Source organism: Monopterus albus, unplaced genomic scaffold (genome assembly GCF_001952655.1).
Source record: "Monopterus albus unplaced genomic scaffold, M_albus_1.0 scaffold37.1, whole genome shotgun sequence".
Classification (NCBI taxonomy): Eukaryota; Metazoa; Chordata; class Actinopteri; order Synbranchiformes; family Synbranchidae; genus Monopterus; species Monopterus albus.
This window is the reverse complement of record NW_018127917.1, coordinates 1,246,782-1,262,816: the sequence shown is the minus strand read 5'-3', so window position 1 is coordinate 1,262,816 and position 16,035 is coordinate 1,246,782. Positions and strand designations below refer to the sequence as shown.

The 16,035-nt window shown below is 40.0% G+C and overlaps 1 protein-coding gene across 3 annotated transcripts in view; it reads left to right on the top strand.

Annotated features, from left to right (window-relative positions):
• The window catches only part of fbxo21 (F-box protein 21), a 96,598-nt gene that overhangs the window by 48,419 nt on the left and 32,144 nt on the right, over positions 1-16,035 (top strand). For 2 of the 3 annotated variants that reach the window (XM_020598207.1, XM_020598206.1), the window contains exons 2-3: positions 15,045-15,128; positions 15,257-15,510. In XM_020598207.1, the coding sequence (XP_020453863.1) occupies positions 15,045-15,128; positions 15,257-15,510 (338 nt within the window). The remainder of the gene's footprint in view (positions 1-15,044; positions 15,129-15,256; positions 15,511-16,035) is intronic. The other variant, XM_020598208.1, reaches the window with a different exon arrangement.

Below are 16,035 nucleotides of genomic sequence, written 5' to 3'. Positions count from 1 at the left end.
CCTCGGCAGTCCCCCGGAGGAGCTGGAGGAAGTGTCTGGAGAGAGGGAAGTCTGGGCATCTTTGCTTAGACTGCTGCCCCCATGACCCAGTTCCGGATAAGCAGAGGAAATTGGATGGACGGATGGATACTTGTCATGCGTTAGTGAGCTGAATGTTTAAGCAAATTTTATCACAAACCTAATGAGATCTGGACTTTTATTACCTGATGAAATGTAATTCCCTCTACTTTCATGTTGCTGGATGTAGAAAGTCAAATCTTAGCTTTGCCTTTTTGTTGACAATATCTCACGTTTCACAGCCTGACAGGAGAAACAAATTCATGATCAGAGGACATTGCTTCCTAGGGTAACGGCGCCTCATCATTCTCAGGCACACAGTTTTTTTGATATGCATTTTTGAAGTGAGGGCTGTCCCCTTGTTGCCTGATGTTTTATGAAGGGAAATATTTATTCCATTAAAGAGGCAGAGCTCTCTGGAGTGCCCATAATTTCTACTAGTGGGTAATGGTTTAGGATAATTTTGTCACTGAATGCTGATGCACTGTAGTTGGGGCCCAGAAATTCAATGTCAGAGGATTTCCACAGGGATATAAATAAGGTCTAGTAGTTTGGATAAATAAACAGGAATGGTGTATCATAATGAAGACACATAGGGAAGGGAAAATTTACATTTATTTTACAGTTACTGTGCTTGGCTTCTGGACACTTTTCTCAATTAGTCCTCAAACCTCAAGGACAAAAGTTATTGTCTTCCAAATTGACTCTTATAAGTGTTTTCTGATCTCACCAGGGTATCATCAGGGGGACACTGTCTGCCAGTGCTGTTCAATACTGTTAAAAATGATTCATATTTGGCTGAGGTTTTGTGAGTTAGGCAATTAAACTACTTGGCTACAGTTATTTAAACAGGTCAGGATTAAAAGAACATAGCCTATTATTGACTATTGGTAGGACATAAGATGTAGACGGTAGTGGTTCATGTCCAAGTCACACATGACAAAATCAGGAAAACAAACAAATCATTTTAAAGTTGCAACTAATTGGGTCTGACATAGTGCACTGTGAAAAGGGTTGTTCATAGTGACAAACCCACAGAGAATTACCACCCAACTCTGTTGTTATCCTTGGGTCTACAAAGTGTTTTAGCACCCTTAAAGCTAATAGTTTTGGAAATTTACGGTTTGGTTCACTCCACCACTCTCATCAATGCTGTTTCCAATGGCAACAGACGGCAGCTTTAAGTGAGGAATCTCATACTATCTTGTGCTCTGTATAAGGTATGTTGTGTGCAGTGTTGGCAAGTAGTGAGCCACATGTAGTTTAACTACATTTTGCAGTAGCTTTCTGGTAGTTCAGTTACATTTACACAGTGATTCAAGTAGTTGGATTACTTTTTGCCATTTGTTTGCATAGTTAATTATTAACTATTTTGGCCATAAAAGCAAAGAAATGACCTATTTGTTTTTATTTTATTACCGTGAAGCTTCCTGTTGGATAACAACTTCAAACGACAAGGCACTTTATTTAGCTAAAAAATCAGATGTTTCCCTCATGTTCTTCAACATCAGTCTCAGTACTGATTCATCTGTCATTGGTGCAATGAGCTCAACTTTTTGACAGATAACCATACTGCTAAGGCCCATTGTATACTTGGTGACCTTCAGCATAAAACCAGTGACTCATGCAATGAATCATGCTCGTGTGCACCACAGAGAACAAATGACATTTTCAGTACAGGACATAGTCTTTCACCAAACGGCAGCAGATGTGAGTTACTTTAACTGGGCACATACATCACCACAAAAAACATGAATGAACTCTTCTGCACTCATTTTGCCTCCTGTTAGCAGTCAGTGAAAAACTAAAAATGCCTCAAGGCCACATCTGTCTCGCTGATGTCTGCACCTCACTGTCTCCTAATGGCATCGTTGTGCTTTCTGCGCACATCTTCAGGTGCAAAAATGTTCTCAACATGTTTGTTTTTTAATGATCTGAGTGCATTAGACGTTCTGCACCCTACTTGTTAAAAGCCCCTCACACTGTGGAAAATATTACTCCAACAGATGGTAGTAGCTATTGAGATGCTTTAAAATGTTTAGAAAGCATCTCAAATTTGCAGTGTCTCTAGGAGACTAATTGACCATTCCTAATTACCCATATCAGTTAATAAGGTTTAGAAAGTCACTGTTTCCATATTTAGCCCAGTATTGTGTCATGACATGACTATGAACCTGTGAAATTGTAAAAATGTCATATTTTGAAATATTAACAAGAATGATATTTAGTTTTCACAGCTGTAGTCACCAAGTGAGTGAGTGTGTTGCTTGAAAACAACAATATTAAACTTCATTATGATTGGGTTGAGTTAATTAGCTTTGCCTCCTCTACACAGGCCAACAGCTGGAGTATGAAACAGACGTGAACACATCTTAATTCCATTTTGATTTTATCAGTTTGTTCCCCCTTCGTTATTCAGCATATGTGCATCTTCTCCCATAAAACACATACAGTATGTCCTGTCTTAGAAATTAGGCATGTGGCATTTCACATTCAGCAGTTTTTGTTTTGAGAGGGAAGTGAAGAAGGACATAGAAGGACACTTTGGGCCTAGGGTCCTGTTGAGAAAAGTCTTTGAAGTGATGGATCTTGGTGAGAGGCTGCACGTTCAGTGGAAGCGGGTTTAGTAGAACTTATGTAAGTTTCCCAGATGGCACTGACTACATTTGATTGATGACAGTGGGGGAAGATTCTGGAAATGGTGGCAGAGATGGATTCATCACTAGAGAATGTTGTCTTTATTGTCTCAGTGAAGAGAACATATATCACCAACACTGAGATGCTATGTTCATGTTTAATATGTAGATGTTTATCAATCTCTTCACAAGGTTATCTAGAGGACATCTGCATAATCACATAAATCCACAAGCACTTGCACATGTATTCACAATGTGAACAGAGAGGGACATTTCTGACATCAAGCCTAACATCACTCCCTTAAAAAAGAGGCGTCTTTCACATTTTCTGTTAAAACTTTGTTCAGCTGGACAGCAGCAGCTCCTCGTAATGCCCCTTTGGCTCTTTCTTTTACACCACACATTCTCATTCATCTCACCTTGTATATTTTCCACACTAGTTCTGAAGGTAATGGAAACAGACAGGAGAGCCAATTGTAGACGATCCAAATGAAATTAGCCCTTCAGAACACGGCGGGCGTCAGCTCCCAAGCCGACTAGGCCTCTGTATTGATGGCCCCCAGATGAAACGGCTTCCCAATTAAATTCACTCGTGTTTATAAACAAAAATCAAAATTTGAGCAAATTTAGAAGATCTGCACAGGCTAGATAGACAAATGGCACTTTTAGCCATTACACAATTTCCCGCATTGCACATTTTCTTTTTGGCATGTGTGGCAAACAGTATGCATTACTGCAACAAACAAATACGTATACCTTAAACAAAATGTGCAATATTTATGCGCTTTATGATTGCAGCCAATTTTCTCCTGTACAAACATTGTATTTTCTACAGAAAATTGCAACATTTTGTGTGTTAGTTCTTGGGGAAAGGCCTACCAGATCCTTGTCTGGTGTTTTTATAAATTATGTCAGCATGGCTTCAAAGAGCAAGCAAAACAAAACGAAACGTTTTACTTAGCAGTGATGATGTGATGTTGCCATAAATGTTTTTTTTTCCTCAAACATAATGCTATGTGTCGTCCTCTCTGATATGTGCTTCTGATTAGTCAAATTTGTTTGTGTTTGTAACAGATCTGCTAAAACAAATATCAAATGCAAACTGTCTCAACCACTAAACACTGTAGCTATTATACACCCAAATATATCACCATCAAGGCTGTCAAATAAATTAAGAAAAGCCAACATTAGAGGAATTTTGTTATTATCATACCAATCTATTATCTCCTCCATGTAGAACAAGCCTCCGGCAGCATAAGATAGATCTTTCTAAAATTAACATACTGTCAAGACAATTAGCCTCTAGCACAGCTGCTGGAAGTGAATGCACACATATTCCAACACCAGAGGTTAATTTGTGTGCAGGTAACAGACATGCTACAAAAAAATAAAAACTTTATAAAGTGTGTATATCACTGGACAGCTCTTTGCCAGGAAGTCTACATGTGTGTATGTGTGTCTACCTGAGGTGACAGAGGTCTCCAACAGGGTTGCTAGACTTTCACAAAAAGGCCAAGAGGTAAACAGAATCCTGGAGAGTTGCCCATGGCATCCGATGCATGGGTGAACCCATGAGCACCTGCTTCTGTGCTCGGTGGGCATGAAATTGAACAGAGCAGTGGTGACAAAAAGTATCATCATGCATCAGTGTGGTATTGTCTGTAGTGCCTCCACAATTTTGTCACTTTGAATGCATTCCAGTGTGACAGTGTGCAGTGCGCTCGTCTGCACGCTAGCGGTTTGCAGACTTAAATAGGGGAAAAATAATGATTAAAATTCCTTTGATACACTGTTGATGGATACAAGTGGCTCAACGCTTCTTTGATATCAGGTGCTGGGGTGTCTGGCTTCCACAGCTTGTTTTCTGGCCTCTCCTGTTATTTGAATGAATAGTCCCCATCTACTGGCATTTGAACACACTGCCAGGCTTTTCCACCTGCTCACACACTCAACAATTCAGTGATAGAGGGCAGCAGTACGAGTTAGCAGCAGGTGTCTGAGCACAATTCGGCCATGAAGGCTAAGACACCTCATTGTTATCCCAAAAACAAGACAAAGCAGTATTCATTCCAGCGTTTTGTACTGTAATAGGTTACTACTTCAGTAGAACTTTCCCAGTAACTGTGATTAAGGTAAATGGCAGGTCAGAGATATCCTGGCATCAAGATTAGAACAGCGACATATTTGACTGAAAAACAAAGCTATAGAAATTGTAAAATGATTTGGCTGTTGTTCTCACGACTGCTTTGTACTTCAATCTGCACAAAATCCTCCTGTAAATTACTCTTGTAAGCACTTACTTCCCTAAAATGTTAAACAAATAAAAAGCTCTTAGCAAACATTGGGAGACATATTAGACCTCACAGAGGGATGTAAATTCAATCAGTCTAGTCCTTTACTTCATGCTCCATTTCACATTTCAAATTTGGGAGGCTTATCCAGTTTCACTTTTTTTTTTTATTATCCAATATTAATAGCCAGAGGACTTCTCAATAAATGAATAACCTCCTTATTAATAAAATGCATTGCTGCTCCAGCACTTGGCAACTGAAATGAGACATATCACTATTATCAACACCCTCATCATTATTATAGCCTACAGTAGCATTTAGGCTTTGTGGCATTTTACTGGAACTTGCACTGCAATATTACTGTACCCCCTGACAGTCATGAAAACACAAAAATGTCATCAAATGACCATTAGCTAAGGCCCTCACCCCTAAAAGCATTTGTCCAATCATAGTGTAGCCCTGTAACAGAGCACAGCTGATTTCTTTTCATATCTTTAAATCACGTTTATTATATTTATAGCACCAAGACAAACTGGCTCTACACTGATACATAAACAGTTTTTACATCTTCTACACTGCTATGGATACTTATTTGGTGGAAACATGTTGGCTTTAGCTTTTGTCTTTTAGTATAACAAGCCATCAGGTGCATATTTAAAATTTTAAATGTATTTGGCAGGGTTCTTTTTAAAAAGCAGTCGGATTAAAACAAAAAAAAAAATCAGTTGTATCAGCCTACAATATTTTCAGACAAGTCATGGAGCTAGCACTGACTTAATTCGCTAGCTAATGCTGATATAATCTGCAGACAACAGTTTTCATTTCATCCAGCAAAATTAGCTAAAAATAAGAGGCTTGCTCTATATGTTGTAAACTTGCCACCATTATGTGATAGGTGAAGCAACAGAAACGTGGCTTAGTGGGCAATATCTTACCACTCGTACTATATTGGACATGTGAGTGTGTAGACCAGCCTGGACAGAGTTTAATACAGAAACTACAGACTCAAAAATAATGTGTTCCTTGTACAGAGTCAGTGGTGGCAGCATGTATGCAAATCAGTAGCGTCTGTGAGAAGCAAAGAAATGATGAGCCAATCCCCAAATGCCATGAAACAGGTCACCAAACCACAACCTACAACGCGGAGCAGAGGAAGTAGGGTGATGTGATTTAAGGAACAGACAAAGAGGAAAATTAAGCAGAAAATATGGTAGAGGCTGGCGGCCACTGCTGGGCCGAGTACTAATTATTCTGCCTAGACAGATTCACAACACTTCACAATGCAGCAAGTTAACATACAGTATGTTTTGTTGTGCTAAGTGAATCATATGACAGTTCTTAGTGAATTTTTTTCCTTTGAGGTTTTCCCTAATTTGAGAACGAGACAGAGAGAAAACAGAACAGAGAAGCAGAAAATCGCACAGAGACAGAGATGGCAAAAGTAAGGAAGAAGAAAAACCTGATTCCTCACACTGCACATGCAGACTTTAGATGAGAGCGAAATTGTACGGAGAAGAGCTGAGATGTGTCGTTTCACTGCCAGCCTAAAAATAGGGACTAAGCAGGAGCTCTTCCAGACCTGACAGTGTTTTGAGATCTGTTTCTTTAGCTGTTAAGGAACAGAGAAAGACGGACAGTGAGAGAGTAGAAACTTCTGCTGTGTGTGTGTGTGTGTGTGTGTGTGAGAATCCCTTACACTCAGCCAGGGTTATTGAGATGTCTGCCAACAGGATGTTCGAAGGATAGCAGCTTGGAGAAAAAGAGAAGCACATGAATGAGCAGTGCAACTGAATCACTCCACAGACAGCCTTCTGTGCTGCATTCTGCCTCAGTCGCTGCCTGTTACAAAAAAAAAAAAAAAAAAAAAAAAATCCAAACTCCCTAGAGTGCAAATAGACCAAAGCTGACATACTTAGGTTCAGTAACACTTCCTTGTTTTTACAGTTTTGACTGTACCCAGAATACTGTAGCTCTTAATATTAAAGAATGAGGCCGGTGGTGATATTTTCTTATGGTTAAGAAATTCCATTAAAAACCATAACTGATGTTAGTTTGCTTCTCAAAACCTTTTCCCTACCCCATTCTGTAGCTCTCAACCCCAGGACTATTTATAATTTCTTAAAAGAGCTGTGAATGGTAGTTTTTAGCAAACTTTATTCAAGCATGAAGAAGTAAAGCATTTGTGTTGGGCATGACTTTTTTTTTTTTTTTTTATTGTGGCTTTTTTGGCACATTATTGAGTTATTTAAATGGATGTAATATTTAAGATCCAAGATTCCAAAAATAAATCTACATAAACATCTATAGTTTATAATTCTATAATCTGTAATTACCTGTGTGAAGCACAGAGCCGTTACTTAAATTTTGGAGTTTAAGGAAGTTCTTTCTATAATTATCTTGTCATTGCTTGGAAAGTTGCCATCCCGGTTGTTTGTGGCAGCAAGACAAGGAAAATGAGAGTGATTTAAAACAAATTACAGAGTTTATGTAGATGGCAACGAAGGAACACATCACTCAATACAACAGTGTAGTTAATTGATGTCTGTAATTGCTTTTGGGTAACGGTGACTACATCAGGCTTTAACTGCAGAGGCAGTACTTGTTAGTAGGATCAATCAGCTGCTGGTTTTGGTCTTTTCTTTTTGGCCCCAGGAACAAGTTGTGAAGCTACTGTTCAATGCCAGTTGCAACAGTTTCACTGAATTAACATTATAATAATAATAATAATAATAATAAACTTTGTTTATATACCACTCTACAACTCGAGAGCCCAGAGTGTTGCACAGTAAAACAAACATCACCAAGTAAAACATACTAAAAAATATTAGGCCATACCAAAGCAGTAAAAAACATAAACAGAGTAAAAACACCGGTATACAAAATAAAGTTGTAAAAGTTCCATACAGAGATGGAGGTAACACAACAAAAAATTAAGCACCATCAAACAAAGTAGTGAGCTGGAAATCCCAGTGTCACTACCAGCAGCCATTTTTACATTACACATAGGCATTCATTTGGCGTTTTGTTTCTGGCCAATACATACACTGCACTTTTAGTTGTGCATTTGGTCTTCACAAACTCCTTATGGAATATCTGACTCAGCTAAATGTTCAGCAGTTAGTCACTAACTGTTTGTCTGCCATTTGGTAGTGTCAACAGTTTTTAGTATTTTTGACAAAACAAACGCCCCTTGTAGCTGAAAATGATTTGCAAATGAGAGTGGTCAACTTGAATCAAAACAAAGTAAGTGCGCTGGAAATCCCAGTGTCACTACCAGCAGCTATTTTTCACATTACACATAGTAGTCTGAACAATTATATCAGTCTTGAGTTTTACTATTTATCACTTGTTTTGGCCCTCGAATGCCTGAAGCGTTCATCAGGTAATTTCACAAACAACACAAATATAGTGACACTTTAGACGCCAAAGAAAAACCAGACATTCTGCTTGGGATCTCGAACAGTAATTTCTTGAAGTCTGCCTTCAACATTGTAGTGTGCCATTACTACAGGTACAGACTTGTCTCAAGACATTTAATCAATGTAGAGGTACCAAGTGAAGCATCCCCTGGACACTTGTATGTTGCTGCTGCTGCACTAGTGTCAAAATCATGAATAAAGCAGCCAGTTAGAGAACCACACTGAACTGGCATCTTCTACTTCTCCACCTCCCTTAGTGTTTGGCCATTCATCTCTCTTTCTTTTAACATGGAGATATTAAGATCATGTACAGCTTGGTGAAAAATTAAAGGCTAAAGAGAAGGCATATAGAGGATGAAACCGTTTACAGGGCATCCACTGTGTATTTGTATTGTCTGCACGTGCTTATTGGTTTAGTAATTTTGTGACTTATTGACCTCTTCTTCCTCTGTGCTGGAAATAATGTGCAAACAAGGAAGAGTCAAAGTGAGATGTTTTGCCCTAAAGCAAGTGTTTGATGAAAATAAGATGAAGCAAGGTGTTTTTAAACAACCAAGTACACAGAGAGGTGGCTGAAGACAACAAAAAGGCCTCCAGCAGGAAGACAAAAAAGGCACATATAAACCTTTTATACCTGAGCCTCTCATGCCAGATCTATAACAACATAGCAGACAGGTAAGTAGCCAAGGAAGTGGGTCAGTTAATCAGGTCAAGATGGATGAACAAGAGAAACAGAGAAGCTTATGATCTAATGAATACCTCCAAGGCTTTTCTGGAGCTATTTTTTACCCACTCTGTTAGTATTTGGGTTTAAAACCAGACGGACACCATCAAACAAGCCACCAGCGCCCAGCGGTCAGACCATTAGTCTGAGCGGCAGAGAAAAGGCTTAGCCCCATCTGTCACACCACCAGATGAGAAGATTAGAATGGATGCTATGTAAAGAGAAACTAATTTAGGAATAACTAGAGAGAAATTGCAAGGTAAAGGTGCACTAGCATCCCCTCAGGGTGTGTGCATGTGTAATGAGTTTTTGCATTTGAGAAGAAAATAATAGTTTAATTCATGGTCTCATCAGCCTTAAATGTTTACAAGCAGTGTTTTGTTCATAGCCATCTTCTCATGCCAGCTAATCACAAACCTATTGAAAATCAATACAGTGCACTTCACTTTTGCTATATTCACTGGCTGACCTGCCAATCACGCTGCACGGTGCACATGTCACACATGTTGGGCCTTCCTGCCACCCTCACGGAGTCTGTTTCTGGCAGTTTGGTCAGAAACATGCACACCAGTAGCTGCTGGAGGCCATTTTGTAGGGCTCTCACAGTGCTCCTCCTGTTCCTCTTTGCATAAAGGAGCAGATAATGGTCCTGCTGCTGGGTTGCTGCCCTTCTGTGGCTCTGTCCAGCTGTCCTGGGGTAACAGCCAGTCTCCCGATAGCTCCTCCATGCTCTTGAGACTGTGCTGGGAGACACTCAAACCTTCTTGAGACTGCATATATGAATGTGCCATCTTGGAGTAAGCGGACTATCTGTGCAACCTGATTGGGCTGCAGGTACTGCCTCATGACACCAGTAGTTACAAGGACACACAAAACGTGAGAAGAATCAGGAAGGATAAGGACAGAGCATTTCTCTGTGGCCACCACATGCAAAACCATTCCCCTTTTCCGGGGTTGTCTTGCCGTTTCCTCTCCATTGCACCTTTTGTTACTTTCATTTGCACCAAAGCTGGTGAAACTGATTCATAAAACTTGTGCTTCCTAAATAGACAGACTGATATCCCTGAAGTTTAACTGACCTGGTGTCATACTGTGATGATCAGGTGTTCCTTTAATTTTTTGAGCAGTATCGTTGACTCACTGGGGTTGTTAATAGTGTATTCTTCTTTTGTTAGACAATCTAGGTAGAACAGTGTCAGTGGTTGGACAACTGAGCGGACCTGGCTCTCAGAGGTGGCTGCCATTACAAGCCAGCTGGTCCAGCCACTGCTTAACCTGAGCAAATACAATGCAGATGCTGTGTGTCAAGCCACATATCTGCTCTTTGCTTGGATGAGGATAGGATTCAGGGATGCTTTGTGTTCAGGGTAGATTAAGTCTGGAAAATAGTGCTGCTTATTGTGGGTCTTTGAAGATTTATGACGGCATGGCCTGACACCCCCGTCTTTGGGGCCAAATAATGGGTAAACATCGTTTAACTCGTATACTGAGCTTCCATATGAATGCACTCCCTTTCTTTGGCACATTCAATTGTGTATTGCTGACCGCATCATTATCTCAGGATCAAAACAAAATGTATTCATACCCCCTCATCAAGCAGTGCAGAAATGTAACAAAACAGGTGAACAGAGGCATTTCCTTGAGTCTAACAAGCTATTTTTAAAAGGGAGATTTTTTTTTTTTATCTGTTTAAAATACCAAACTCATTTCCATCCTTTTTAACAGCAGGCAAACAAAAATGAACCTAATCATGGCAATTTTCCACAGGTATTTCACTCAGAGACATATGCATCCAGGAATGAAAGAAGATACTAATTTGGCTGCAAGGGCCAAGAAGGATTTTGTGATTCTGTTCGTGTGTGTGTGTGAGTAAGTCTGTGTCTGTCAGTGCGTGGGTGCATGAATTTCAGAGAAGTATTCATACACCAGAAACCTGAAGCAGCACACTGAGGCTTCCAAGTTTTTATATTCTATACACCCTCTGCTACCCCACCAAATCCCCAGGGACTAGAAAAATTTAATCATACTGAACATATTTGTAAAGTGAGGTGACGCACTAACAGATAAATACCAGCATGAAAAAAGGAGTAATGTCAAGAGGATTCCTACTGAATATCTAGTGAAAGCAACACATTCCCAGAGGAGCAGACAGGCTGCTGCACCCTACCCTCAAACACCGATGTAAGGATGGGGGGGGCACTTTTAGGAAGTGTTTCATATTAAAATTGCCAGTGGATCTTCCTGGCAGGACAATTTTGCTGATAAGGGTGCTTGTTAGTCAGAGATAAGCATGCAGGTACAGTGCACATGTGCACATTTAGATGATGTTTCAAATTGCTATCTTTCTGTCCATAAGCCAAAATTGTAATGTACTCACATAACTACTAAAACAGATTTTTTGAGAACTTATTGGGATTCTTGTGTAGGCAAAAAAACAACAACAACAACAACAAAACTTGCCCTTTACATTGGGGCTGCAGTGTATTCCAGGAATGAACATTAAAAATTCTGTGCATGCTCTTTTCTTTATGTATTGGAGACATTCCAGTTACTCAGAGTGAGCTAATTGACACACCAGAACCTAAAACCTGCAATACTGGGCATTTTCAGATGCTTAGGGTGTACAAGCATGATCTGGCACCAAATTCAGTCAGCCAAGCTGGAGAACTGAAATCTCCATATGGTATTTTTAGGCCTTGCTAATTCTTTTGGCTATGTAACACATCAAATGTGGAGGAGGGGGTTTTGATTCGCAGAGTCCCACTGTTTAAAAATATGGTCATTGCTTGTAGTAAAGATGACTCACAAAAAGATTAGTAGATAATGGCAGCATGTGGAGATAGGCATGAAGGCAGTCTACAAATTTACCCCTACCTTTTATGACATTGGAGACATCAAGGTTGGCGGCGGGGGGGGGGGGGGGGGGGGGAGAGAGAGAGAGAGAGAGAGAGAGAGAGAGAGAGAGAGAGAGAGAGAACAAGAGGTGCCATGTAGCTTTTATCCATCAGGGCATATATGAACAATGTCCCAGTTAAAGTCAGGCAAAATTTGTTGCAAAATTATTTGTCTCAGTTACATATTGTCATTGTCTTGACAGCATTTGAATGACTGCATTTTTGTATTGTTCAGAGCTACTTTGCATTGAAAGGTAGTTTCCATTAATGAGACATTAGTTACACCACATATAATCTAAATGTTTTTGTTTTATATAACCTAAATATACCCTATTATTAGCCAAATTTCCCATGTGTGGGAATGGAGATGTTCAAATTCTACCTTGTTTCTGCACCATTTTTATTATATTATTGTACTAACAGGCTACAAACAGTAGCCTCACTCACCTACTCTGCTTATAGTGCAAGATTGATCAGTCTTTATTCATTTTTCATGTTTCAAAAACATGACACACGGGTAAATGTGTTAAACTGAAACATAATGTGACCAAGCTTTAACTTCACCTATTTTAGCAGGGATTCAGCCTGTAAACAAGATGATGAAAACAATCCAGGCAGTCTAGATTGAGTAACATTATTTTCAAGGGTTTATCACACTTACATACCATAAAATGAAGGATTTTAAAGCTTTGAAAAGTTATCACTGCCATAACTATTCTATTTTTTTGCCACAATTGAGTGTTAACCAGTAGAAAAGCAGCAGTCATTTTACAAAGTAATCTACCAGGAATGTGTGCTTGCACATTTGACTGGATGGACCAGGTGGTTTTACTTGTGCTGCAGCAAAAGAGGAACCGATTTTAACTTGAGCTGTTTACCCAGGCACCTCGGCCACGCTGTTAGATCGTTTCACCTCAAATATGCCTTTTTTTTTTATGCATGGCTAAAGGCAGTACGTATAGAGAAGCCAGTCATATTAGGCAGTATGTCAGGCAGCAGGCAGCAGGCAGGCTGAGATAAGGTAGGAGCAACAAGTCCTCACAACAAAATACAGTAGTTTGCTTGTCAGTTCCTGCCAAATAAAGCCTAATCTGAGGGTCCAAAAGCAATTCAAGTTTTCACACAAATAAAATTTCTTGATTATGGCTGGGGAGCAATTATCTACATAGTTATACCAAGCCAGTGTTAACTGTTGGTAGATAATTGGATGCAAACTGCAGACTGGTGTCACCCATCAACCCCAACTATATCTTCAGCCTTTGCCACTTAAAGAGGCCAGCAATGGTTTACACAGCTAAAAGGGTGTTTGGCAAGAACAAAAAACATTTTAAGTGTCTGAACAAGCAGTGGTGGTGTATTACAGGTAAGGACAGTCTCTGTTGGATGATTTGAAGTAACTGAGGAGTACAGAGAAAGGTCAGGATTACGAGGCAACACTTAAAGTTGCTCAAGCCCACAATTCAATTTATAAGATCAGTCTGGCTCTTAATAATATCAAAGACTGCACATTAAAAGGATGTTGCAGAGGATTCTGGACACTAGGACACATCTGTCCTAGAAGAGGTATTTAAATCCATGAAGGTGAGCTCAGAGATAAAGTTCAAAGTATCTAAAGATGTGCATGGTGTGTTTTTACAGGTAGAGTTGACACTCATGTATAAGGATGTTGTAGGGCAGGTGCAACAAGACAGGGGTAACAGGGTCATGCAAAGGGCAGGCTTTATGGAGCAAGGTTCCCTGAGGGAAAAGCATGCTGCTGATGGAGGAAATGCACCAGCAAGAAGAAACAGCAAGGAGTAGATGGGTTGTTCCTGGTAAAACAGTCAGTGGAGAAATTGTGAATGTGAAGTGAGAAACTAACTTGAGGGAGGTTTGTGGTGTGGAGCAAATTGGATTAAATTCATGATGTTAGCTATGATTTTGGCACATCTTAGGTTATGTCTCATGTTTAAACCATCCATTATCTATACTGCTGTCCTGAAGAGGGTTGGGTGGATTCTGGAGCCAATCCCAGCTGACATTGGGCAAGAGGCGGGGTACACCCTGGACAGGTTGCCAGTTTATCACAGATGTCCAAATCACAGATTCAAAATATCCATCTATAGCTATGAGCTCACTGCCAGTGCTGACATTGTTATATCTCCACTTTTCCAAAAGTACAGTGTCTGTCCCATTTTGATAAGCCAGGTAGCATAAATTATCTAGCTGCAGAAACTGAGAGCAAATAGTTGGAAGTTCATTTGTCATCTGATATGAATATATTGTTGCATTTGTCCACAGAGTGTAATAGAGGAAACGAACTAAAGGATTTCTGAGCTGGTATATTTTAGGACCGGTATGGTCGAAAACAGATTAGCAGAGTGAGGAAGCATTTGATAAGCCCATAGGAAAAAGTGAGTGCCATCACAGCTAGTGCAGATAAAACACACGGTAGATGGTTTAGTCTGTGGAGCTCTCATGGGAGGACGCAGGGGAGATGAGCATGTGAAAGGAAATGCTTTGGTGCACCAAGGCAGCAATAGAGATGGCACACTAGGGTGGTAAAGTTGCAATATGATGAGAGTTTGTAGCAAGTTAATCATATAAATTACTACTTACCTAAGTTGGTCATTTGCTGGCAGAGCTTAACATTAGTAGCGATGTCCCTCATTGTACTGTGTTGGTGTTACTTGCCACGTTACTATCTGACTTAAACTTGGTTCTATTTGGTGTAGGCAACATGGATAAAATCTTTGGTCATAGTAACGCATGTAATTTACTGCATGTACCCACAAAAAAAAGCTTCTATTTGAATTAAAAATTTAAATAAAGGTCAACAGTTAACATTTATTATGTGGCTACAATAAAGCCATAGTCCCTTTACTTCAGTCATTACATCCGTGCAATCAAACATAAACTAATGAGGACATTTTATTTAACTGTTGCCACATCATTCTTTTGACAGCTGGATTGGTTCTCTGAATGGAGATGGATGGTGACATGGGTTTTTCCTTCCTATTGTGTGTGCTTATTCTATATTCAAGACCTTGGCAGATGCTGTGCAGTCTCCATCAACTCCACTCACCCTGCAGCAAACTAAGAACCTTTTCCAATCTGCTGCAAGACAAGTATGTGTGCACCAGTGTGTGTGCGTGTGTGTGTGCAGGTGTGTTATCAACTGCAATCCCTTGAGAATGGATAAACAACTAAATATGAGTCGTCCCATCTCATCCCTCCTCCTTTTCCTGTTTCATAGGGCAATGATGAGGTGGCAGCAATGAAGGCAAATCTATCTGTTGATTTGCTGATGACTCTGCAGACCCCCCACTCCGCTCCCTCTGAGCCCTGGGCCCCTAGGGAGAGTCAGTTCCTGAATGTGCCTCTCTGCCACAACACTAACAAGCCAAGGGTGGCCGTTCTCCAAATAAGCCCAGAGGTGACAGAGCTTTGGAGAAGCCCCCTAACCTCAGCGCCACTCACTCCGTCGGGTGCAGGGACCCAAAGACTCAGGTAGATACTCAGATTAATGGGTTAATGTGGTGACACAGCACATGCTGGCACAAAAATAAGTGCACAGGGCATGCAACACACCACATTCGCCCATCTGTAAGCACACAGCCACACACACAAAGACTGTCAGTCAAGCAAACAGTGTCTGTGATCTGACATGAGATGGAAGGTGCTTCTGTAACACTTAATTTCAAAAGTGTAATTGGATGTCTGGGTCGGGTGGAAGAGGAACTTGACATTGGTAATATCAAAGCTGACATTCATCTAAGGCTGCCAAAATAACTGTTATTTCTGGGGAAAAAAACATACATCAAAAACAGACCTGATATTAATTTATTTCACATGCAAAACATACATCTGTTTCAATGCACATAAAGAAATAGAGCAACTTCACCCAAGGTTTCATTTAAAATACTGCTTCATGTTCTTGTTAAATGCAGACAGGAAGAAAATATACATATGTTCTTCACATTATAATTCCCAAAAATAAATTGCTTTCAGAGGTAAAGAGCATATTAATTCAAA